Source organism: Ambystoma mexicanum, chromosome 6q (assembly GCF_040938575.1).
Source record: "Ambystoma mexicanum isolate Mex_15411 chromosome 6q, UKY_AmexF1_1, whole genome shotgun sequence".
Classification (NCBI taxonomy): Eukaryota; Metazoa; Chordata; class Amphibia; order Caudata; family Ambystomatidae; genus Ambystoma; species Ambystoma mexicanum.
In genome coordinates, this window is record NC_090937.1 from 1140829607 (window position 1) to 1140855300 (window position 25694).

Below are 25694 nucleotides of genomic sequence, written 5' to 3' on the forward strand. Positions count from 1 at the left end.
TGGGGTTATGTTGTGAATTAGTGGCGCATGTGGACACATTTGAGTCATCTTGAAACGATGTTGTGGATCACCAAATGATCTGTTGGGCACATTGGGGTGTTAGTGATGTGCACACGTTCAATAACAGCATGTGGGAAAGCGTATTTAGTTTGGGCACTACATGACACATATTGAGTTATTTTGTAATGAGTGTGTGGATCATTAGAGATTTTGTTGGGCACATTGGTGTGTTAGTCATAAGCTTGCTAATAATAGCATGCAGCAAAGTGCATTCATTGCAGGGTGTGCAAAGCAGGCAATATATGTTTTGAACTCTGCATATTATATGATTACTGTTGGAGATTATCGAGTGAGATTTGCACTGATGATTTGTTTAGCCACCCGAGAAAGATCTTAACAGATCAAAACATGTGCATGTAATGTCTGTGATATGGGGAAATTTTGGATAAACAAATATGATTTTTGTTCCAATTAATATGTAAAACCACTGTGGGAAAATTCAAAAGTCCATACTGAACACTATTTAAAAATGATTTTTTGAAAATCAGCAAAATGGATGGCTGGTCTTTTAACAATCAATAGGTGTTGGACCTAGGAGTGCAATAGCACCCCATTCATCAGCAGGTGGTTCTGCTGTTTGTGCATTATGTATTCCAGATCAGGAGAAACAATTGGGACACAAAGTGAAGGGGATGAACACTGGTGTGCTTTTGTTTTCTAAAATCACAATGGTGGCTGTCCTCAGGTCTTTCGAAATTCCCCTTTCTTCTGACTCTCTTGAAACATTTCCAGGATGGGCACACCCACCTTATCCCACACACATTTCCAGAATGCCTCAGGAATTCAGTTTCGTCCGGGTATTTTCTCCGGTTGCAGACTGTTTATTGCTGCTAAAATCTCTTTTATTATATTTTGGTCTAATTCTAGTTGGGTACTTTTCTTTCAGGCTTGACAGGGTGATGCCCATCTCGTATCTATCTATCTTGGGCGATCTCGTCCACTTCGGAGGATTCCACTCCCATCCCATCATTTATGGTTCTCACCCACCTTAATCCTTCCTCTCTCCTCTCTAGCCAAGCCAGCATCCGCCCCATTTTATCCTGTAATTCATATACCCTGGCTTGTGTAGCCTGTCTCAACCACCATATATTCCCCAGAAGCTTTTTGGCAACGCCCTTTTTGATTCTATATTCTGTGTTTTTACATGGCCCCTCTTCGTCTCGGCTACCTCTTCCTCTTTCACTTGTAGTTTCTACCATCTCTCACTTTCATGCACCACTATCGTGTCCTGCATCCTCACTCTAATTATTGTCTTATATGCTTACAATAACATGTCACTGCTGTTCACTGTACCCCTATTGAGATCAACGTACTCCTAAGTCCCTTCCAAGAGTTCCTTCTGTATTTTGTCGTTTCCTGCACAATATGCATTAAGTCTTCACTCTCCAAACATAACCTTTTCGTTCTCTTCAATTTAAATATATAACAGGGCATGATCTGAGCACCCCCTGGCTAAATATCTTGCCACCATTACACTACCAAGCAATATACAGGGCAGCAACAAGTAGCCCAGCCAGGACATTGAATTGTGGGCACCTGAGTAGAATGAAAAATGCCACTGATCAGGGTGTAGGTCTGTACACACATCTTGCAGTCCTGTTGCTTCTTGGAATGTTTCTCACTTTGTCCGAGGCTCTCCCCTGGGTCTCCCCAGCCCTTGCGACTACCAATTCATTCCCTTCTCTAGGACATCATTAAAAGCCCCTCCATCTATGGTGAGGTCAGCCCCGTGTTCTGCCAACGCTTCCTGTATTTCTGCCAGTATAGCTGTTTGTAGTGGTGGAGGGGCATACACATTAGCGATTAATAACGTCCTCTAAGATATTTTGTCTTATTGGGGTAAATTTGGGATTTGGTGGTATTTTCTTACCGTAAAAATATTGGTGGTAATTTGGTGGTAAATGAGTCTTGCATTTAGATTGGGTTTGGCATCACATTATCACTTTGGTACAATGTTGTAGGATTTCAGCCTGTTCATTTAGTAACACCACAGTTTCATTAATAAATTTCACTTGCTCATCCAATCCACCCCTAATTCCATCCAAGGTCTGTTGGATCATTTCCAGATCGTAATTCAATTGTTGTGCTTTGGCACTCAATGTCCCTACTGAAATGGCATTAGCTGTTGACATCGGAGTACCTATTACAGCTCCAATAATAGACATTACCAAGGAGACCACAAGCATTACTGCCCCTCTCTTTCCCCTCCTTTTCTTTATATCCCCTGAATTCACAAATGTCTTTTCTAATTGCATTAACATATCTCTTATTGTCTGCTTAGCGTCCTCTTTTCTCAATTCTAGCCAATCTTTATTCTGGTCGGTTATGATCCCAGTTTTGTTAATACATTTTTCAATCAAATTATCAGGATTCATGGGTATATATATATTCTGGAAAATCATTCTTCTATTGCCCATAATAAACCCAGGCGCTTCCTCCACTGTAATACCAGATGCTGGTCTGGGCTCAATGATAACCTGTGCTTCCATGGCTTTAAGATTCCCTGCAACCATAATAATCGTTAACCATGTTGCTGGTGCCATCATCAATGTTATCCGTCCTGCAGACTTGGTCTTCGCCCTCGCCTGGGGCTTTTTTGGAATTTCCTCCAGCGGACTCCAAGACTCCGTCATCTCTCGTGTCCTCCGGTCCTGCGACCTTCGACCCCAATCAAAGATCAATTATTTTTACTAAATTAAATAGAAAAGAGACAGATTAAGTACATATCACAACACCAATTTAACCCTTTCTACCACACAAAAACAAAATGTAGTCCAAAACATTCCGCTTGAGTCTTCTGATTTCTGAAACTAAGCACATGTTAGAGAGAAACAATAACAAACATATGACATCATACATCAAAACAATTTTCATGTAGAACATTTCAGCATTGTACCATAGTAATTCAACCTGATTCAGTACCTTATATCAATGTTTATCACCTATGGTATTTTCATCTACATTTATCTCTACAATAAACATATCTATATATTTGGCGTGGGACACTATGAAGACAGCCATCGTGTCTTTCTCTACATGTACTCAGCTGTCTCAACTTGCTCAAGTCTCCTGATTTCATGTTTCGGTAACAGGGCTTAATTTGGTTAACATGAACAAATTGCTCTGTCACCATTTCACCCTCTGTCTTCAATATTTTGTAAACTACTGGGGACACCTTATCCACTATTCGAAGTGGCCCTTGCCAGTCTGCAAGAAATTTAGAATTTTTATGCTTACCTTTTCCAAAATGGAATTTATATACCTGATCCCCTACATTATACTCTTTCACAGAAGTCTTTCTATCATAATATGACTTTGCACTGTCAGCAGCTCTTTCCAAATTTCGCTGCACAAATGCAAATGCATATTGTAAATGCTTCCTCAGTTCTTCCACATATTCGTGAAATGTAGATGCAGTCACAAGTGTCTGCTCATATGTCCTGTATAATAAATGGTATGGCAGTACCATTTTCCTACCTGTCAACACCTCATGAGGACTGATACCTGTCGCTTTGGCCAGACCTTACTCATTAAGGCGCTTGTGAAATGACTCCCTCTGTCTGACTCTATTCTTTGTGGTAATCAAAATCTTGAAAATACATGATTTACTAGTAATGTAGCTGCTGTTTGTGCACTGCAATCTGGTGCAGGGATGCACTCTACCCATTTCAACATCAAACAAACCACGGTCAAAAGATAACGGTTCCCCCTACTCAATCTTTTTACAAGCCCTACATAGTTGATTTGCAAATTTGACCATGGAAGAGTCAAGCCTCTTTTCATCAGTGGAGCTCTATGCATTGGTGAAGCGGAATTTAAATTGGGCACATACCAGGCAACCCCTAGTGTATAATTCCACATCTTGGGACATATGTGGCCAGTAAGCATAATCTTTCAGTATTTCTAAAGTCTTTTGTGAACCTCTGTGTCCTGCAGTTATTGCATCATGTGCATGGTGTAGCATTAGCCCTCTTAATGAAATGGGGTACCACCCACTGTATCTGTCCTGTTATGGATTCCCTGATCATAAATCCATCCTGTAGTCTAATTCATTTTTTATTCTTTAATAACACTCTCAACTCTTCTTTCCCTGTACAATCATTTTCAGTTAAAGGTTTTGTTCAGGGTCCATCAAATGGTTATAATAGATCCCTTATATTGGATCCTCTTTTTGCGCTTTAATCAGATTTTGATCTGGTGTATCATAACTCCATTGCACTACTGGTTGTTCTACCTCTTTTGGAGCCTTAGAGCGTGTAACTCCATCTATTTGTATTTCACCAATTAAGTGTTCAATGGGTAACAATTCTCCCATAACAGCCCCAATCTCGGCTAAGTGGTCTGCTTTATCATTTCCTTCCTTATATTCTCCTGGAGTTTTTAAATGTCCACAAATTTTTCTCCAATATATTGTTAAATCATTCTCTGACACTAATTTGTCTATAGCCTGTATAATCTTTCCATGTTTGAGGGGCTTTTTATTATATGTGATCATGCCTCTTGCTTTCCAGCCAGTCAAATATTCTACAAAACTATTTTGTGCATAATCAGAATCAGTCACCAGGACAATTTCACTGAATTTATTATCAACTGCAGTAGTAATTGCTGTATAAATGGCTGCTAATTCTGCTACCTGGCTACTCCCAGACCCAATTCTCATCCCTATACTAGGAATGTCCTCACATTTCAACCATACATTTCCTATCCCTGATACCAACTGTTTACTGCTATCATTCTCAATATGAAAGTCACATCCATCAACATATACATTTGGTTCATTCTTACATGTATTTTAATCAAAAGCTTTGTGTGGTGATTGTTCAAACTCCTGCAAGCTAGATTCCACCTCTACTGCGTCTGATACACATTCAGATGCACAGTCATGTAGATCTGCTTATCCTTGAGCAACTGGGCTCTTTTATTCTGGCCATACCTCACATCTACAGGAAAGCCTTGCAATGCCAATGTCCATGAAGTAATTCTGGACTGTGCTAGATTGCCTGACCTAATCCTTTTACTCTGTAAAAACTGCAATGGTTGATGATTTGTCTCAATGATTACCTTTTCTCCTTGAACAATGGGGTGAAAATGCTGCAACACCCACACAGTGGTCAAAAGGGCCTTTTCACATTCACTGAATTTGGTCTCAACCTGGGAAAATGCCTTACTTGCATAAGCAATGGTTTTGTGGTTCAAATCATGTTTTTGAGATAACACTGCTGACATACAATGTTCAGTGAAACCTATTTCTATAAAGAAAGCTCTGTTTTGTATGGGATACGCTAAACATGGTGCCTTTATGAGACATTCCTTCAATTTAGCGACTGCCTCAGATTGCTCCTTTTCCCGTTACCAGGGTGTATTCAGCTTCAATAGTTTAGTCAATGGTTGAGTAATTTCAGCATCATTTTCAATAAATTTCCTGTTATATCCTGTCATTCCTAATAAACTTTTTAAACCTTTCACATTTGTAGGATCTTTCAATTTCTGTATGGCCTCCACCTTTTTCTTTTGTGGATTTAGCCCATATTCAGTTACCTCATAGCCTAGGAAATTCACCTTTTTCTTGCACCATTGGGCTTTCTGCAAAGATACTTTGGCACCCGCCTTTTGCAATTGGTCAAGTACATGTCTAATTTCATCAAAATGGCTTTTCAAGTTTTCATTTTTTATCAAGAAATCATCCACATAAACTATAGTTCCTCTTTCTGCTACATCAGGCATAGTCTTTCTCAAAAATATGCCAAATTCGCTCCCACTATTGACATACCCGAATGGGGTTCTAGCACATGCGTATTGCGTTTTATCAAATGAAAATGAAAATAAATTTTGAATATCCTCTGCCAGTGGCACACACCAATATCCAGATGTGAGATCTTATGTGGTAAACACCTTTGACCCATGCACTTGAGCAAGGCCTTGATCAATGAATGGCAGTGGCCATCCAGACACTGACACTCTTTTATTTAACTCTCTCAAGTCTGTACACAGACGCCATTGACCATTTGGCTTTAACACACCCACAATAGGAGTGTTGGAGGTACTATGAATGGGCCTGATAATTCCCAGAGACTCCAAGTTTTTAATTATCTCTGCCAATGACTCTAAGTATGCCAGTGGCAATCGATATTGGCGCACAAATACTGGATTTCTACAACATCCCTCCGGTAATGTGGCAACATGTAAATTAGTTAGGCCGCAATCATATGCATCTTTGGCAAAACGTCTTTAAATTCCATAAATATTTTTCTCAATTAATTCTTATCCTCTTCGCTATCACATGCATCTGCTAACAGAATCTGCTCCTCTACCCTTTTTGAAAATTCAGGGAAATCCTCCAGTGGCGGAACTTCTGTGCTTTCTTCCAACTGTGTGGCTGTATCTCTCTGTAAAGCTGCCACTTCTAAATATTTTGGCATATCAGCTTCCATTTCAATGCGCTGATTTTCTGTTTCATTTTCATTCAACTTAAATACTATACAATTCTCCATGTGACAGCACACTGTCTCATTGGAATCATAAGGGTACACAGATTGAATTTTGAAGATCCCTTTCGGTTGAGAATCCAGATACTCTGGCAACACATCCTGTGCATCTACATATCTCTCAGGGATATTTCCAATCACCATGTTATTGAAATCGGCAGCATAATGTGATTTTTGTATGGCCATTCCTAATAAAGAATTCTCTTCTAAATGAATAGCCTGACATCCTTTATTATTCACCATAATTTTGACAGACCCTTCTCCAACATCTATCAATGGGGTGCATTCATAATCCAGGCCTTCCTGTTTCATGGATTCATTCAAGCACACAAATGCATCAGAATCTTTCATTTGCTGTCCATTCTGGCACTTTAGTGTTATAGCAACCTGCTTGGTGAATGCAGGAATAGTAATATCCTTCTTCACCTGTAATTCAATTGCATATGGTACCAATTGTGCACAATGATAAGCCTTTCTCTTATCTTCAAATTCAGGTGCAGGCCCGCCTAGCTGGGACCATACTTTTTGGTTAAGAAAATCTAGCACCATACACATTCTGTGCATGATATCATTGCCCATGTAAAAATCATTTTGTGTTCCACTCACTATCCACACATTGTGGTAGATGGTTTTTTGTCCAATGTTAATCTTTAGCATGCACCTTCCTGCAATTCGATTTTCAAAATGTGTATTGTCCAAACCAGAGACATATTGGTTTCCAATTCTAAATTTTGGGATCTCCTCCCTTTCCATTATCCTCTGCAGTAATTTCTTATTAATAAAATTGATTTCCTGTTCAAGCGCCAACGTAGCTTAGAATGGCCATTTATACCAATGTGAATCCATGGCTGTTCATCTTCCATGTGTATTTAAGCAAGGGTGGTGATGTGTTTTTCTGTGTCTGCTATAGGAATAGTGTTCTGTTTGCATTTCTTCTCTTTTAAATAGAAGCGCAATGTGTTCATCTATTTCAGTTTGCCATTTCTTCCTAGGATCCAAATAAATCTGCACAGATTGTTTTTCTTATTCACTTTGCATTTTATCCCGACACATCAAAATGACAGTGACACTAGGCACACAGCTATTCTGTAGGTATACCTCCACTGCATCATTCGTTTTGGCAACAGTATGGCATTCACTTACATTGCTGTTTTGGTACTATATTTTCTTATGTCTTAATGGTTTTTTGGTTAAGGACCACAGTACCCCATCTATGAGAGGAGACAATCTTTTTAGGCAATCTGTTCCCATTAGGAATGGAATTTCACAAATAGATGTGATCAACACTTCCTGTTTCATTCTGTGTTTTCCTATCTTTATGTCAACCTCGGTAACACCCACGATAGGCACCTAATTACCGTTAAAGTTATGCACTGGGCCTTCACTCTGTCTCACTGTGATCTGATTCTGTGGAGATCTTCCTTCATTGATACGTTTTACCAATTCTTTGGGCATAATTGTGGCCTGTGCGCCTGTGTCAATCATGGCAAATGTATTGCATTTTTCTTCCACAGCAATGGGACCATAATATCTGTCTTCAACTTCCTCTAACACTCACAAAAAGTGTGAATTCTTTCTGATTTCAGGATTCACTTTTCTCTGACCTTTTTCACTTTTGGCTAAGCACATTGGTAAATGAAAGGACATTTTTCCCTCCTTTCTGTCCATTTCCGTTTGAGAAACCTTACTCATTTCCCCATATTCAGAGGTCCTTTGGAGTGTGGCCACTGTTCGCCCTTCCATCCGGGGATCATCAGAGTTCACACTACAATCCTCCAACTGAATGTGCGTAGAAACATTACTTGATAACTTTTCACTTTCTAATTCTGGGCATTTGTAGGTATTTGGCACAATACCAATCCTTTGAACTTCCTCAAAAATCTGTGGCTCAAAGAACTCTTCAGGTGACTGATTTGTACCCTCCTTTTGAGTACTTATTCTTCCTGCCTGTATTTTGTTAGTGTTTTGATTGTCTAGGGATAGCGTTCTAACATCCCCACTTACTCCCTAATCAATTGTATTACCCATGCATGAGCTGTCTTTCTTAAATCTGTCTCTTTGTTCTTTTGGAATTTCATGTTTTCCTTTTACATTTGTGCAAATCTCCAAAGTTTGATTTAACTCCAGGTTAAACCAAACTTCCTTTTTACATGTATTTGCAATTTCTGTCCCATGTTCATTTGCCAGTATTTTCATTTTTAAATCATTAAGCATCTCAGAGTCATTATGCAAAACCAGATCAGGGCAATCTGTCTTTTTAGCAGTGCAAATATCATGAATATTTAGTCACTTATTATCAGAACCCACCCGGTCATTGTTATGGCCTTCTGCCCCCTCCTTTGATGACTGTTTTTGAACCGTACATAGTTTTCCTATTTGTTCAGCCAACATTTTCAAATGGGCCTCGAGACACTGGAATCTTTCCATCTCTCTAGAATTTTCTCTCTGCTGCCTATGTCGATATAGGTTGTTTTCCCCCTGATTTAATCTATTCTGATATCTCTCAGGAGAGGGATTTCTATTGGGGTTGTTTCTGAACTCTTGATTCATGTGGGGCGGGGAGCGGGGTGTACCTATCCTTTGGTTGTAGCCCTCCGGTGGCGGTGATTGATTGTATTGACGTGGGGCATAATTCACACTGTGTCTCATGTCCTGTCTCTCATTTTGTGAGTGTTGTCCCCTATGCTGATTCCCATTTTCAGTAAATCGATCCACATATCGGGGTCTGTCCTCATTACCATATATCATAGTGTTGGGTCAAATCTGTTCTGTGTCCCCAATGTCTGGTAGGGACCATTATTTCTTTGATCCTGGCTTTGTCTCTGATTATTGTTCATACCTGACATATCAGGCTGATATCCTGCCCGGGGCCTGTCTCCTAAGTACCTAGGGCTAATGTAGCTCTCCCTATTACTAGGATCATGTGATTGAAACATCGGTGCAGGGAGCGACAACCTCTGTTGATTACCCCTATGTTTGGGTATCACATTATTTTACCTGGACTTTGAGCGGACATAAGTGACATTTTAGCTGACCTGATCTCCATTACTGCTGCCGAGGATTCTTTAGATTTTGGTCTAGTATCTTTCTTTTTATCACTCTCTTTACCTTGACAATATAGCACTTCATATAGTTTTGTACTTTGGTGCACAATCCACTCAAGGGACTTGTCACAATCAAATTCACGACTAACTGTGATATAATGGAGCTAATAACGGGCCTGTTACAAACAGGCCCGTTATTAGCTCCATCCCATTGAGCACTATGGGGGCTCAAATGGGAATGGTGAATGGTTCTGTGCATGAAGAATTACCGGGTCCTCCAAGGTCGGAATGACCCGGTAATTCCTCATTCACAGACCCCGGTATTGGAGCCCAGTATGGAGGCAGCCATGGCGCTAATAGCACCATGGCTACCTCCATACTCATAATGAGGCCCCATGTGTTTGTATTGTTCTATCTTAGTAGCTGCAAGCTGAAACGTGACTTTGCACTGCAGACACAAACCCTGATTCATGGAACCGTGCCAAGGATATTTTTGTAGTGCAAAGTCTGAAGTCAGCGCATAGTCATTTTTGCAGTACAAAATGACTTGCACAGCAAAAATACACTTTGCACAGTTCCATGAACCAGGGTTTGTGTCGGCTGTGCAAATTCACTTTTCAGCAGTGCAAATTCACTTTGAACTGGGCAAATATTCCATGAAGCAGGCCCTATATCTTTTATGCATAAATACTGACATTGACATTTCATATTTTCCAGCATGGGAGTGCAAAGAATGTGGCTAAACATAACCATGCATAACTATTGAATTGTTAGATATTGTGCACATGTTAATGAGTACATTACAAGAATTAGTCACCATCATGATTAATGTCCATAGTTAAACACAACAGCATTCTATCAAGTGAAGTACAATATGTTTGACACACTGGTAAAATGCTGACACGAGTGGAAGCATTAAGAAATATTTCGTTTTTATTCTCCACATTGGGTATTTCGTGAAGCCTCGGAAATATGTATTGTACAACTGTCCTTGTGTCTATTACTAACATGTGTAGTATTGTCCTAGTACATCTTTCTTGTTCTTTGTAATACAATCCACCACGTTTTTCACACAACTTATGTTTATTTGACATATTGTGTCAGATGTAATAAACTCTTGCTGTATGGAAGCTTGTAAAGCCTAGCAGTGTTACTTTAAGCTGAGTGCCCACAGTTTATATTTGGTTTAGTGAACTATCTTCAGTAAATTAAGGTGTGTACTCATTTTAAGCAGGTTCTATATATCAACTCACTGGTGGATGAAGTACATGTGTAGGTTTGTTCTGAGCTAAGTAAATCAATGTCATTTTTCTTGTAGTAATGTTATTTCATGCTATCTGTAGGGTTGTAATATTGTTTGCCATTTGTTAGCTGGGCATGCACAGATGGATGAAGTGTGTTATTAATGCAGATGTTGATAAAACTGAATGTATTTTAAAGTGCGCGTTGTATGAACGTTGTATGTTTCTTGAAGACCTTTGAAACCCTTTTAATGGCGATTTGAATTTGATTCTTTATTTCTTATGTTGTTCAGCATGTTGGGCTGAAATTCGTACAGATTTACACAGAATGGCTTTGTATTCTTTAATCAGTATGTATTTTCAGCATGTCAGAGAGAAAGGTTTATTTATGAATTCATACATGCAATTCGTACATTAGTTTTACCTTTTTCTAGTCTTATTTTTTCAAATGTACATGACAAAAATATAGATATATTTCTATTTCTTCTGTACTTGATATATCAATTACGTGTGAGTTTTTCCAAATGGGATAGTAAGCTTTACCTTTGTGGTAAAAACTGAGGTGGCTTCTGGTCCCGTGACCAGGCCCTGCCACTCGGCTGCTCCACACACCACCAGTTTACATGCCTTCCAGGCATCTACCTAAGAACTGTAGGCCAGTATCAGGAACACAGCAATGAATAGGCTGCTGGTCAGGTGAATGGGCCCTGCCACTCAGCTGCGCTGCACACCACCAGTTTTCGCACCTCCCAGTCTTCTACTTAAGGAATGTAGGCCAGCTTCAAACAGACACCATTGAGTAGGCTGTTGAACCTGTAACAAGGTACTGCCACTCAACTGTTCCACCCTCCACCACTTTAGACACCTTCCAGGCATCTACTTACACCCTGGCAAGCTACGCTAGGAAACCTCCTAAATATCACCATTGCCCCATCCAACACCAATGGACCACACGCACACCATCTCTAATGCTGATCAATGTTCGCTCAGCAGTCACTCATGCTGCATATATCGCGGACCTCATCCCTAAAACATGGTTTACTCCATCCTCCCCCCCATGTTTCTGACATCCTACTACCCCAAGGCTACTGCATCCAACATGCCGACCAGCGAGGAAGGGCAGGAGGTGGGGTGGCAATCATCCACATGAGCTATTAGCTATGCACCATCATTCTCTCGCACAGAACAAGCTTGTTCGAATCCCTCACATGCCGGTTCCCTTTATCTCGCAAGGAATCCATCACCTTCGACCTCATCTCACAGGAGCGAGCATTTCATTGCAGACATCTCAAACTCATTCTCCTCTGCCAAAATAGCACACGCTAATGATGTCATTTTCTGAGATTTAATGTCCCTAAGTCTCAAGCCAACAACCACAACTGAAGCATGCTTTATAAACGGTTCGGATCCATGGACCTTTAGCAAATTGTGCTCTCCCCACGCACAACAAAGGCAGCATCCTAGAGTTGGTATTTAGATAATTCACCCCTGATAACCTATGCAGAATTGATCACGTCACCATCCCACTATCAGTAACCAACTCGACTACAGCCGACAAAGGTCAGGTTAAACGCCCCCTCACTTCATGTCGCTACTTAAAAACCTTCCCGGTCAATGAGCTAGAAGCAAACTTTGCAGGTGTCCCACCACAGGGAATGCCTCAGTCCTCAACAACTCTTCTATGGAAATGGTGGACACTCATGCCCCCCTAAAAAAAACATATGCCCCCTTGTTACACCCCGAGCTTGCCTCCAACAAATGTCCTGTCAGAGCCCTGGAGAAATGGTGGCACGAAAACTGTAACCCTGGAGACCTCACCAACCTCAAATCTCTCGACTGCAAGCATAGCATTTTGATAACTAAGGCCAAAGCTGCTTGCTACTACCTCAGGCACCAACGTGGCAGTCCCCAAATGAAGGGGATTCTTAAAGTAGTGAAGTTTTGTACCAAACCTTCACCAGACCCTGAGGTACTAGCAACTCAGGATAAATACGACGGAATCAACAACTTTTTTTTCTGAAAAACAAAATCTGAGAGATCATCGAATCAACCTCCCACACCATTAGCACCCTGTGCAACCCTGCACACACTGCCCCTCTGGACTGAACTCTCTCCTCTCTGATCTCCTCCCAGACCTCTTAAACATGATTGCTTCCCTCACAGCTACTTCCTACTGTCACAATAAAATCCTGGCCCCCATAATTAAACAATTGATGGCCCGGCACTCAGTGCGCTCATCAGCATCATTAATGCCTCCCTCACAGAAAGGTAATTCCTGGCCACCCTCAAGAATGATCTCACATGACCTCTTTTGAAAAAAACAACCCTAAATGCAGACGACCTAGCCAAGTACAGGCCCATTACGAATCTACCTTTTATTAGTAAAATCGCTGAAGAAGTAGTGCTTCAAAGCTACTCGCCAGAATTGAACAACGTCACTTCCTAAATCAGTGTCAGTCAGGGTTCTGCCCCAATAGCAGCACCTAGGTGGTGGACGATGGCTTCCAAATAATGGGAAAGGGGGAAGTTGCCTCCTTACCCTCCTTAAACTCTCAGCTGCATTTGACACCATTGACAACGACATCCTAATCTCCCTGCTCACTTGCCAGATACGATTCTCTGGCACTGTCCTGAATTGGTTTACCTCTTACCTTTCAAGCAGACACCAAATCATCCAGATGAACTTGTTGAATTCTAACCGACTCCTAGTTTTCTGAGGAGTCCCCCAAGATGCCATCTTCTCATCAATCCTTTTTAATCTTTACATGGAGCCCCTGGGCACACTTCTCAAAGATCCAAAAATAGTCATCCACCAATACGTGACCAATACTCAGCTGTACTTGTGAATAAAAAGCCCACAGGACATCAGTCCTCTCCGCAATTACCTAGCCATCATCCAGTCCTGGATGTCAAATGCCTACCTCAAACTTAGCCCATCCAAGACTGAATTAGTCCTCCTCGGTCCCCTCGCTAAACAACAACTTGTCCAACAATGGCTCAATGTTATGGCCTAGAAAGATTTGATCCACAACTCTCGCACTCAGCAAAATCCTTGGTCGTCACCCTTGGCAGCAGCCTGTCATTCCAGAAATGTATAGCAAAGAAGGCCCAAACAGCCTTGCTCCAAATCTCTGCCCTTTCCAAAAGAAATGAAACCCTTTACTCCACTGCAGGACTTCTGGACCAAATAGGATTTAATATGATATGATATTATATGGCATTTATAACGCACCTATACACAAGTGTTTCAAAGGCCATAGTTTAGGCCCTGGTGGTATTGCACATTGATGGGGGAAATGCCCTCCTGACAGGGCTCCCAGCTGCTCACATGGTTCCCCTAAAAGCAGTTCACATTGCTGCATCACGTCACGACAAATAAAGCAGTCCTTTTTGAGAAAATGTGTTTGAAAATCTATTTCCCTTTGAATATCCCCATTACAAGCAAATGAAAAATGATGCTTTTTCCAAGTTATCATAACATTTAAATACATTTGTGAATCATTTAGGAAATGTGGCATACAGCATCGGATTGGGCATGGTCAGTTGCTCACCAAACGTGGTGTAGATCCATTGATGAGTTTAAAATTTTTAGTGAAACATATGGTTGGTGAACAAAACAATAAATATCTAAAAAGTGTGCAGGTTATAGGCCCGAAAGCAACGATAACTGCACCACTGCCATTGTAAAACAACCATACTCTGCCCATGGCACTGCTTCTAATGAATGGCTCTCTGCATGGCATTTGCACAGACAAATCTTGTTTTGCATTTAATTATTACATTTTTGCAGTTAGGATGGCTCGCTTGGCATGCACATGAAATATGAACATACAATACATCTTTTTTTTTAAATTATGTATTTTTCGTTGTTAAAGTCTGGTTTAAAGTATTTATGGCTATTTTAACATTGCTGCCAACACCACAGGCCACTTTATCCATTTTCAGGTTTCTGATCCACTGGCCAGTTACCGCTCTGTCTCAGGTATGGCCTTCTGACTTACTGTAGTCACTGCCAAGCCATTGAAGAAGTCACTGGGCCTGGCCTGCGTCCATTGTACCTGCCCCTTTATGGTGTATGACAATGGTGAGTGGACACTTTTTCCAGGACATGCCCTTCAGCCATGCCCCAGGTCCAACCAAGCCACTGGTCCTAGCCAATTTAGCCCTATTGCAGGACCGTGGACACTGTTCATTTGCCACAACAAGTTAATTAATTGCATTTTCAACAGAAAAGGATGTATGTCAATCATTTGTGAAGATGACTTAACCACCAGAAGCATTGCAGACCACTATGATATCCTTGAGGCGCCATTTCCTCATTGCCAACATTGTCATGCTCTCAGAATGACAACCATCTTAGATAGTGTAGGCATCAGAGTATGTAATGGTCATCTTGAGGGCAAAGAATCTGCTGCACCAACACCTCCAGCTCCCATTTTGATTATATTATGTAAGACATCACAGGTTGGCCATACACATCCAAAATGGAAGTGGAGATGTGATCTAACAGTGACCATTCTGCATTAATGAGAACTGTGACTGTGAAGGCAGTCGATCTATCGTGTTTTACTCTGAGTTGAGACTACTGCCGTTAGAGCTAGTACTAATCATTGCAGGTTAAATTGGGATTCTGTAGACGTATCAAGCACCCTCACAGCAATTAATTGGCAAGCACTAGCACTGAATCCCCTAGGTAAGTAAAATACAGGACGACTGATGGGGGAACACAGAACAATGAAGTGCTTGACGTGGAATGTCAATGGCCTTATTGACAACTTTAAGAGGGGACTGGTGAAATGTTATATACAGGATTAGAAAGCAGAGTTGATACTACTGCAGGAAACTCATTTGACAGGACGATGTGTACATTTTTAGGGAGAGGACAATATAAAGTGGTGTACAGGGTATCACAGGGGATCTCGGGGAGTGGCACCACTAAGCTATAAATCTATTCCTTTCCAGGTTAAATCATGATAAGAGGTAGGGGGACTGTAAGGAGATGTATAGCATTTTACAAAATGTAATGGCATTTTTATTGCAAAATATAGTGGCATTTTTTTATTGCCAGCAGTAGTATAGCATATTTTTTATAGCATTTTACCAAATGTAATGGCATTTTGTATTGCAAAATGTAGTGGCATTTTTGTTGCCAGCAGTAATATAGCATTTTTATAGCCAGTATAATATTTCCTCATTGGCAGTATGCAAAGTACAGAATTTACAACACAGGCAAGCCCAACTTGAAACTGCAGATAATGAAATGCATGCATAGAAAATCATGAAGTGCACCATTTTTGATGCCTCATACATGGAGACTACATTAAATTATATAACTGACTAACATAATTAACACTGCTAAAATACTAATTCTAACCTCTTTAGCATTATAATGTAGTCTCATATGCAAATTGAGGTGAAAAACCATGTTTTAGTGGCACTACTGAAATTAATTTTTAAATGCACACTGGCGTTTTATTCAGCTTGTGGAGAGCAGAAAGAATGCTGCAGCAGGAAACAGAATGAAACATGAATACAGGGAGGCTTGAAGCTTTCATTGTGCTGAACATGAGGGTTGATACAGAACACATTCTTATTAACCTGATTGGGGGAAATTATAGGCAGACATGCCACATCAAAAGGGGAAGGATATGAGCTTTCTTGATGACAAAAAATGCAGAGAGTAGTTAGTTCAGGCTGAGAATACTGATGGAGTTTCAAGGGGTCGGAGTGCTGGCTGTGAGAGATATCTCGCTGTGCTCCCCACACAAGATTACAGAAGCATTTCGCGCTGACACTGGGCCTGCATTTGCGAAAATAGCAAGGTCGTGCTGGGAACTTCAAAGAAATAATAATCTTGGTAAGAGATGTGCCAAGTGAGGGCTGTATGAGTGGCTGAGGTTTATTACAGGGCAGGAAGTCACTGCATGTTTATTTTTCGTCATGTTCAGAATGTGGGAACATTAACCCATGTTTCAAAAGACCTGCTTGTTCTGTTTTGCTTACTTATTTGTATTCCAGGTGACGATGCAATGTACCCATGGTAAGAATTAATGATGTGTGGATAAGATGTCATATAATGAGTGTATATGAAAAAAAATGGGATTTTGGTGTCATATAAATGAATTCACAGATACAAAAATGAGTGAAGTATACAGGGGAAGTTCATATCTGTTCAGTAGTGCATTTGCCAATTTACTATTGCAGGAAAAATAACAAACAAGAGAAGATTTGTGTTCTCTATGATGAATGTTTCTTTCCTTGCATGCTGATGGGAAAGGATCTAATACATAGATTACTGGATGTATATAAGCAAGTGATACCAGCCACAAACTAAAGGTGGCGCTCTAAATAAAATCATTGGGTTCTTATAAAGTGCATAGGTCTGGAGCTCTCTACAGACAACTAGGGGGTATCTAATAGAAAGGAAAGTTTTGTTTTATGATGGGGTTATAGTATAAGTAAGAAAACCATGCTCACCACTATACCACAGGAATAAATACCACAAAACTAAATACCACTAAAATTACCACCAATATAAGCTAACAAGGTATGGTCACTTAAATAATGTGATGCCAAACCCAATCTAAATGCAAGACTAATTTACCACCAAATTACTGCCAATATTTTTATGGTACAAAAATACCACCAAATCCCAAATTTACCCCAATAAGACAAAATATCTTAGAAATAATGGTGCGTTGGCAGGGAACGTGACTGTAGAGCACCTACTGGGCATGGCAAGTGTGTCTAACACTACCATATGTGCATTAAAGGGAGGCCATTTTATGAGAGCAGTGTGACACTAGAAGTGAATGTCTCAAATGGAGGCCACATTCCCAGAGTTAGTGCAATATCTGGAGGCAAAGTTATATGCACATGGGACATGGTCATCAAATAACGCCACAGAGTGGCATGACCGTATCTATGGTGAAGTGCAGAAAGAACCATTGGACAACGTTTTGCAGAAGGTAGCATTATCCAGGTCTGTCTTTTGAGATTATTAAATGCTGCTGATAAACATGCAGAGAAAGATTGTCTGATACGCCTATGTGCCAAGACATGGTTCATTTTAAATAGGTCTTTGAGAATACAAGAAAATGATGCCAAGCTTATTAGCAGATTACAAGTTGAACTGGATGGAGCTAGTGAACACGAGGAACAGTTAAGAGCAGAACTAGAGGTATGTCAAAAGGACATGCAGTCAAAATGTAGTGATCTTGACACTCAATTGTCCCAAAGAAAGAAACAGTTTGAGGATAGTGAGCAAGAATTAAAACACTTGAAAGGGTTGGTAGATCATATTAGACAAGATAAACATTAGGTTATTTAGGAAATGCAGATTTTACAAAAAGAACATTTTGAGAAAGAAAGTGATCTTCAAAATGCTGAACAAGAGATAGTTAAAATGTTTCAAGAAAGAGACAAGAGAGGCAAAGAATTCAATGAATGCCAAATGCAAATGAGCGATATGCAAAATGTGATTAATAAGATGGGTGATGAAAAGAATTACTTGCGTAAGGAGGCAGATCGACTCCTTAAAAAGTGCAAGGATTTGGAACAGCAAATATGCATTTCCAGGTCCCAGGACAAACGACAGGGCACCACATTCAATGGAGTTGAGGTGAATTCTATTCTACACGGAGAGATATTGCCCCAGTGGCTGTGCCGGTGTCTGAACTTGGTTGTAGCGCTCTTGGGGAATTTGACACACCCATTGGGGGCCGCCACCAATCCCATACACCTGAAACAAGGGTTGAATCACAAAGTAGTTCAATCACAAGTATCGTAATAAGTAGCCCTATCAAAATAATGAAATCAATCAAGGCCCTAATCAAACCATTCAAAAAAGGAGGGGAGTGCTGCATAGAAGGGTTCATAGTGATAATATCGAATAAAAAAATCTCGAAAACAAAAATCTCGAAAACAAAAGGCCGAAAAAAAAAATATCGAATTTTTTTTTCAATGCGTTTTTTTTCAAAATGGGGGGGGTTCCCCCCCAACCCCCCTTTTTTCATTTTTTTTTTATTTTACCCCTTTATTTTACTTACCTGACCCCAAAAACATATATAAATAAATAAATAAAAAATTCGATTTTTTTTTTTTCGATATTTTTGTTTCGTGCTTTTTGTCATTCGAGATTTTGTTTTCGAGATTTTGACTGACCACCGCATAGAAGACCACTTAGAAGCGGTGCACAATATATTTAAAGCCCTCCAGATACCTAAGGAACAATACAGACAATACTTTCATTTAAAGGGATGGTTCGCCCAAAATGTTTTATTTCAAAAATAGAAAGGCAATATTAAAAAAAAACGATTGCCATTTTTTTTTCCAAGTCCCTATGTAAAATTTTGAGCAATTCAAGCTCAAAATTTGCAAAAGCAAGCACATGGGTGCAACCATTTTGTGAAATGGATGCCCGGCTGTGCTGGCTTTTGCTTTTGCGGCACTAATGAAGGAAAAGCCAGCCAGCTGTAGTAAACAAAAGCTACCACTGGGTGGCTTTTCCTTCAATGGTGCCGGGACTCAGAGGACGCGGACCGGAGACTACAGGCAGAAAAGCTGCAGCTGCATCTTGGTAAGTGCTATTTTTTTTTTTTTTTTTAAATAAGCACTAGCTGCAGTTTTTTTTCTAGGTTTTCCGGGCTGGAGGAGCCCGGAAAACTTAGAAATAAAACTGCAGCTTTAAAAACGTTGTATTTATGTTTGCGGTCGCTTTTGAAGCGACCGCAAACATAAATACAATGTTATTGTGTTTGAAAATGCTGCGGTTTTTCTTTCTAAGTTTCTCAGGCTCCTCCGAGCCTGAGAAACTTAGAAAGAAAATCTGCAGCGTTTTCAAACACAACCACGTGGTGTTTCTGCCTAAATCTGCTTTCCCATTTGGGAAGCAGATTTAGGCAGAAACACTGCAGCATTTAGCATTGCAGAAAACAACTGTGTAGTGTTTCTGCCCAAATGGGAAAGCAGATTTAGGCAGAAACACTGCAGCATTTAGCATTTCCCGTTTGGGGCTTTCGGGCCGGCCGTGGGGAGCCAGAGAGCCCCAAATGGGAAATCAGCTGTAGGCAGAAACACCGCGGCATGTACACACAACCGTGTTGTGTTTCTGCCTGCCTTGGCTTTCACTTTGGGTCTCCGGTGCTCTGGTGGGGGAGCACCGGAGACCCAAAGTGATAGCCACGGCAGGTAGAAACACAACGCGGTTGTGTTTGAAAATGCTGCGGTTTTTCTTTCTAGGTTTCTCAGGCTCCTCCGAGCCGGAGGAGCCTGAGAAACTTAGAAAGAAAAACCGCAGCGTTTTCAAACACAATAACGTTGTATTTATGTTTGCGGTCCCTTCAAAAGCTACCGCAAACATAAATACAACGCTTTTAAAGCTGCTAGTCTTTATTTTTTATTAAAATAACAGCACTTACCGAGATGCAGCTGCAGCTTTTCTGCCTGTAGTCTCCGGTCCCCGTCCTCTGCGTACAGCACCAATGAAGGAAAAGCCACCCATTGGTAGATTTTGTTTACTACAGCTGGCTGGCTTTTCCTTCATTGGTGCCGCAAAAGCCAAAGCGAGCACAGCGGCGGGCATCCATTTCACAAAATGGATGCCCCCATGTGCTTTCTTTGAGCTTGATTTGCGAAAAATGTTATATAGGGACTTGGAAAAAAAAATTGGCAATCGATTTTTTTAAATATTGCCTATCTATTTTTGAAATAAAAAATGTTGGGCAAACCATCCCTTTAACTCTGGACGCTCCCACAGCCAGTATCATTAGAGGATTAAATAAACAGCAGAACATGACATGGGCAGAGTTTGAAAAAGAGATTAGACGTCATTATTCTCCATTCCAGTCATTACAGGAGGCAAAGAAAGTTGCATATACGATTACAGCTGGGCCAAATACGTCCCCTCGCCAGTTTTTGCAAGACTTAAAAAGAGCTTTTTCTCGCTTTGATGTATCTTTTGATCCCAATTCCAATGAATTTAAAACTGCCTATTTCTATGGGTTGCAGAAAGACATTGGGCCTCATTACGAGAATGGAGTTAATAAAAATAGGAAGGCGAAATGGTATTACCGGCATCGTTAACGGGTCTGGGCCATTACGACCCGACAATACCGCCACTGCCCGTACCGTGCCCCTCCATACCGGCTTGCGTGCGTACACGCGCCCCTTCGCAGAGGAAATACCGGGATGCCGGTAATAGGAGGACATCACAAGTTATGTGGGCATGCACTTACCGGCATCCCGAAGGCGGTAAATAGGGCCTGCACGACAGCGGCCATACAGGCATCGCGGACCACCTGTAAACAGCAACCTGCAGTGAAGGCAACTGCCACAGCTGCACACAATCACCACATGTGGAGTCAATGGAGCCTGTCCCAGTATAGAAAGAGTACACCCACACACCACACCCCTTCCCACACCAAAATGATACCACTAGCTGTTGCAATCATGGGGCTGGAGGACATGCCTATACTGCTACAACTACAGCAACAACCACTGCCACAGCCACAGGCAGCACAGAGGAGACGCAGGAGGAGAAGGAGGGTGAGACAAGCCCAGCAATTTCAACCAGTGCAGCCAGTAGTACCTCGTAGGCAACTACAACAACAACCACTGCCACAGCCACAGGCAACACAGAGGAGACGCAGGAGGAGAAGGAGGGTGAGACAAGCCCAGCAATTTCAACCAGTGCAGCCAGTAGTACCTCGTAGGCAGCCATCAATCCCTCGCATCAGACCCAGATAATTCAATCTAATCCCTGAGCAGATCGACACCCTCTACCGGTTGGACCGGGACACCATCACCACCATTGTGGACATGATACATGAAATATGCACTGCCACCCCCCCGCTACTAAAGGTGGTGTCTGTGCTCCACTTCCTGGCCACAGGCACCTACCAGCACACAGTGGGCGAGCTGCATGGCAAATCACAACCACTCTTTTCACGCATGCTGACCCAAGTGCTGGATGCCCTCCCGAAGCACGCTAGCACCCACATATCCCTACCACGGACTGCCAAGGAGATTGCAGACACCAAAGTAGGCTTCCATGCACTGGTAGGCATGCCCAATTGCGTCTGTGCCCTCGACTGCACCCATGTCGAATTGGTAGCCCCTCATGCCGTAGAGGCTGTGTATCGCAATCGCAAGCAATACCACTCCATCAATGTGCAGATGGTATGTGACTCCAGCAAGATCATCACACATTGTTGCGCCCGAAATCCCGGATCTACACATGATGCCATGGTGCTGCATAACTCCACGCTACCCTGTCATATGGAGCGACATGCTGGATGACGTGCCTGGCTGCTTGGTGAGTTGTGTGACTGGCCCATGGCAGTGCATCAGGGTTGTAAGGTGGGGGGATGCATACTCCACCAGGGTGGGAATGGGCGGTGAGCAGACAATGCACTCAGAGATAAATACTCCTGACCTGAACCTCCCAACCCGAACATGACACATCACTGCCACACATTGGACCAATGCCGTATATCAATGACAACATGTGAGATGCACAACCAGACCACCATGGGTATGTCAAGCAATACATGACCAAACATGATTGCAACTGTGCCAATGTGGCTAGTGTGATTATGCACAGAGTAATATACACTGCAATCATGGGAGGCAAGACATTGTTCTGCATCCACAGTACATCCGCATCAGCATGCAAGTAATCACCCTGCATCATCTGTTCAACGCCATCCAGACTAGCACACCATATTGCAGTATACAATGCATCTAAATAATCTTTGTGCATACGTACAGGGACACGTGCATGTTAACACTAAATAGCTGTGGCCATGGCTGTGAATCCTGAAGGTGGCAGCTCAGAGTGACTCACACAGACCTCTTTGTACTCCCATGCAGGTGATGGAGGATATCCCTTGAAGCTGTGGCTACTTACCGCTGGGCGGAACCCGCGGAACAGCCATGAAGAGGAGTACAATCGGGTTCATACCCATAACCGTGTCGTTATTGAGCAGACCTTTGGCCTGTTGAAGGCGCGGTTCCGCTGCCTAAGCAGGTCTGGTGGAGCTCTCCTTTATAGGCCTGAGAAGATGGCAAAGATCACCATGACCTGTGTCATGCTGCACAACATGTGCGTGTGGAGAAATGTACCACTGCCACCTGACATTGACATGCATGCACCGGGTGTGGATGATGAGGATGAAGACAGAGGAGTCATATCACCCCTGCCAGTAGGTGATGCACAAGATGGCCGTGCTGTACGCCAATCACTGATTGACGAATACTTCTGAACCACAGGGACTTTGATGGATATGTGTCAGTGCTACACTGAGCACTGGGTCCATGTGTACATGCACACAGGTTATGTGGGGAGTTGGGCACTGTGAACTGTTATGAATAAAATGAATACACACGAAATGAACAATGTCTAGGCATTAAATGATTTTTTACACAGCGGGTGTATTATTGTAAACTACAGACAAGTGCCTCCACCTTCCCGCCCAACACACCAATACTCCCTATACCCCCAATGAACTCCCCATACCCCCAATGAACTCCCCATACCCCCAATGAACTCCCCATACTCCCCAATGAACACCCCTTATTCACCTATACACCTCCAACACTATCTCCCCAACTCCCATTGTTGACCCACACTATTTTTGTGCTTTCTTTGTGTCCGGCATTTCAGACTGCCTCGCACTCCACCTTGTCAGTCGCACAGGGCTGGAGGGTGCTGAGGATGTGGGTGTGGTGGTTGGGGTGGATGCCGTAGTGATTGGAACGGCTGGCGCCGGTTGTTGCTGCATGTGTTGCAGTATTGCGGTCAGGACCTGCGTGACAGCGCCCAGACTGTCACGCATCATGACCGTAGAGGTATTTATGGTGGCAGTGTTCCCTGCAATGGCCTGCGCAATCTCTCGCCTTGTGTCCTCTCCCTCAGCCACATATTAGCAACAAGTTCCGGCATGGAGTCCTGCCTTGCCTCCTCCCTTGATAGCCGTGCCTCAAAGTCAGTGGGAGCAGCAGAGGTTGAGGGTGCTGCGGCGGGGCGTGCAATTGCAGGGCTGGCCTCGGGGTGGGGCTGAGGTCGGAACTGTGCAGTGCAGGATCCGCAATGGTGTTGGAGAGTTTGGCCTGAGTGTGGGGTTGGGGGTGGACGGGGGCTTGAGGTGTGTGGACATGCCAATTGGATTAGGCCTTCCTGGTCCACGTACTCCTCTGCTCCTATGTCAATGTCGCTCACTGGGGCTGTGGCTGCTGCCTCACCCACGGAACTTGTTGCAGCAGAATGGGTGCCACTGGCCTCCCCTTCCACTGGTGTTTCCAGCTTTGTGGTTCCGGTCTCATTCGTAGCTGTGGGGCCCTCATGTGCCGGCATGGCCTGTGCACCCGCCCTGGCTTGTAGTGTGGGCCAGGAGGCTGCCCCGGAGGTGGATTTGCCAGTGTCAGGTGGTTTGGCCCGGGACGTGGATGCCCTTGTGGCTGGATCTTCACTGCCATCTTCTCCATCGGTGCCTGGGGGGGTAGAAGAGATGAAGGGCATCAGTGATGGTGTTACATGCAAGATGCATTATATGGTGCTGTGGAGATTTTTATTTATCATACATTCATATCTTACAGGTGTGTCACACAGGGTACTTTGAAGGGAGGCATTCTGGCATTAGCCGGGACGTCTCAATTCAGACATGCTGCATGCCAGGTGGTTGGGGTTTGACTGATGTATGACATGGGAATGGTCCCTGTGTGTTGGCTGTCTGTTGGTAATGGGATTGGCACTCAGCATGCATTTCAGTGTGGCAGGGTTTGGGCCTCCATCTGGACATGGATATGTTGATGTGTGTGTGTTGGGACATGCATTGCCTTGCCTAGGCTCTATTCCAGATCACTTGTGCTACATCATGGTTTGCCCTACTGGGGTCTGCAGGGGCGCTCACCTCCATCTCCAGATGTTGCGGCACCCGTCTCCATCTCCCCGAAGCCCTCGATAGACTCCATCTGGATGGTAGTACTGCATGCCTCCTCCCAGCGTATTAGTTTGGTCGGGGAGTGGGCAGCCCCGCCTGTGGCCCTGGCCTCCCCCCATTGCTGGCCAGGATGTTGCAGACCCTAAGGCGGAGGTCATCCCACCTTTTCTTGCAGTCTTTGACTGTCCGTGGCAGTGGAGTAACTTTGGTGAAAATGGTGGGGGGGACATGACATCCGAAGAAAAGGTGCCCCAGCCAAATGAATGGGGACAAAATCGTGTGCCATGAAAGTTAGGGGGGACAAACACCCCTGTCCCTCCCTATAATACGCCCATGGTCTTTAGGGTGGTGCTGACTGCAGATACCTTGCAGGCTACCTCCTCCCATATCTCCTTCTGCTGTGCCTCCCTTTTGAGGTTATGGGTGTTAATCTCATCAGCATGGGCAGCAATGGTGTCCGCCAACATGTTAAGTTCCTCATCAGAGAAACGCTTCTTGCGCAGGCGTGGGTTGGATTTTCTGGTTTCCTTAGACATGTTGTTTTGAAAGGCCCTGGTCTCTCCTGTGCAACACTGGTGGTTTGGGAGGATTACAATGGATTGTGTTTTTAAAGATGGCGCATTTCCTGTTCCGACGCAATAACGTTACTTCCGGGTCTGGTATTACGAGCCCGGTATTAGCATGATGTTATTACCAGGTCAGTATTAAGGGGTGCCTCCTAGGCGGAGGCGGTATCGGCGTGTCCCATGATGCCGCTATCGGGGTGTTGGAGGGCCTTTAGCGGCATGGCAGTATGGCCATTACCGGCATGGGGGTTCACGCATGCTCGCGCACTCATAATCAGCCGCTATTAGTGGCGTCAAACCAGCACGGACCCGCTACTTACTCCATGCCAGTAATGGGCCCACAGTCATAAAAACAATA

General features: G+C 42.9%; 1 protein-coding gene across 2 annotated transcripts in view; it reads left to right on the forward strand.

Annotated features, from left to right (window-relative positions):
* The window catches only part of YIPF7 (Yip1 domain family member 7), a 747023-nt gene that overhangs the window by 302564 nt on the left and 418765 nt on the right, over nt 1-25694 (forward strand). Inside the window, exon 4 of one of the 2 annotated variants that reach the window (XM_069631734.1) lies at nt 22702-23108. The exons of the other annotated variant lie outside the window; for it this stretch is intronic. Within the exon in view, the coding sequence (XP_069487835.1) occupies nt 22702-23093 (392 nt within the window). The 3' untranslated portion in view covers nt 23094-23108. Of the gene's footprint in view, nt 1-22701; nt 23109-25694 lie in introns of those variants that run through there. 2 annotated transcript variants of the gene reach the window in all.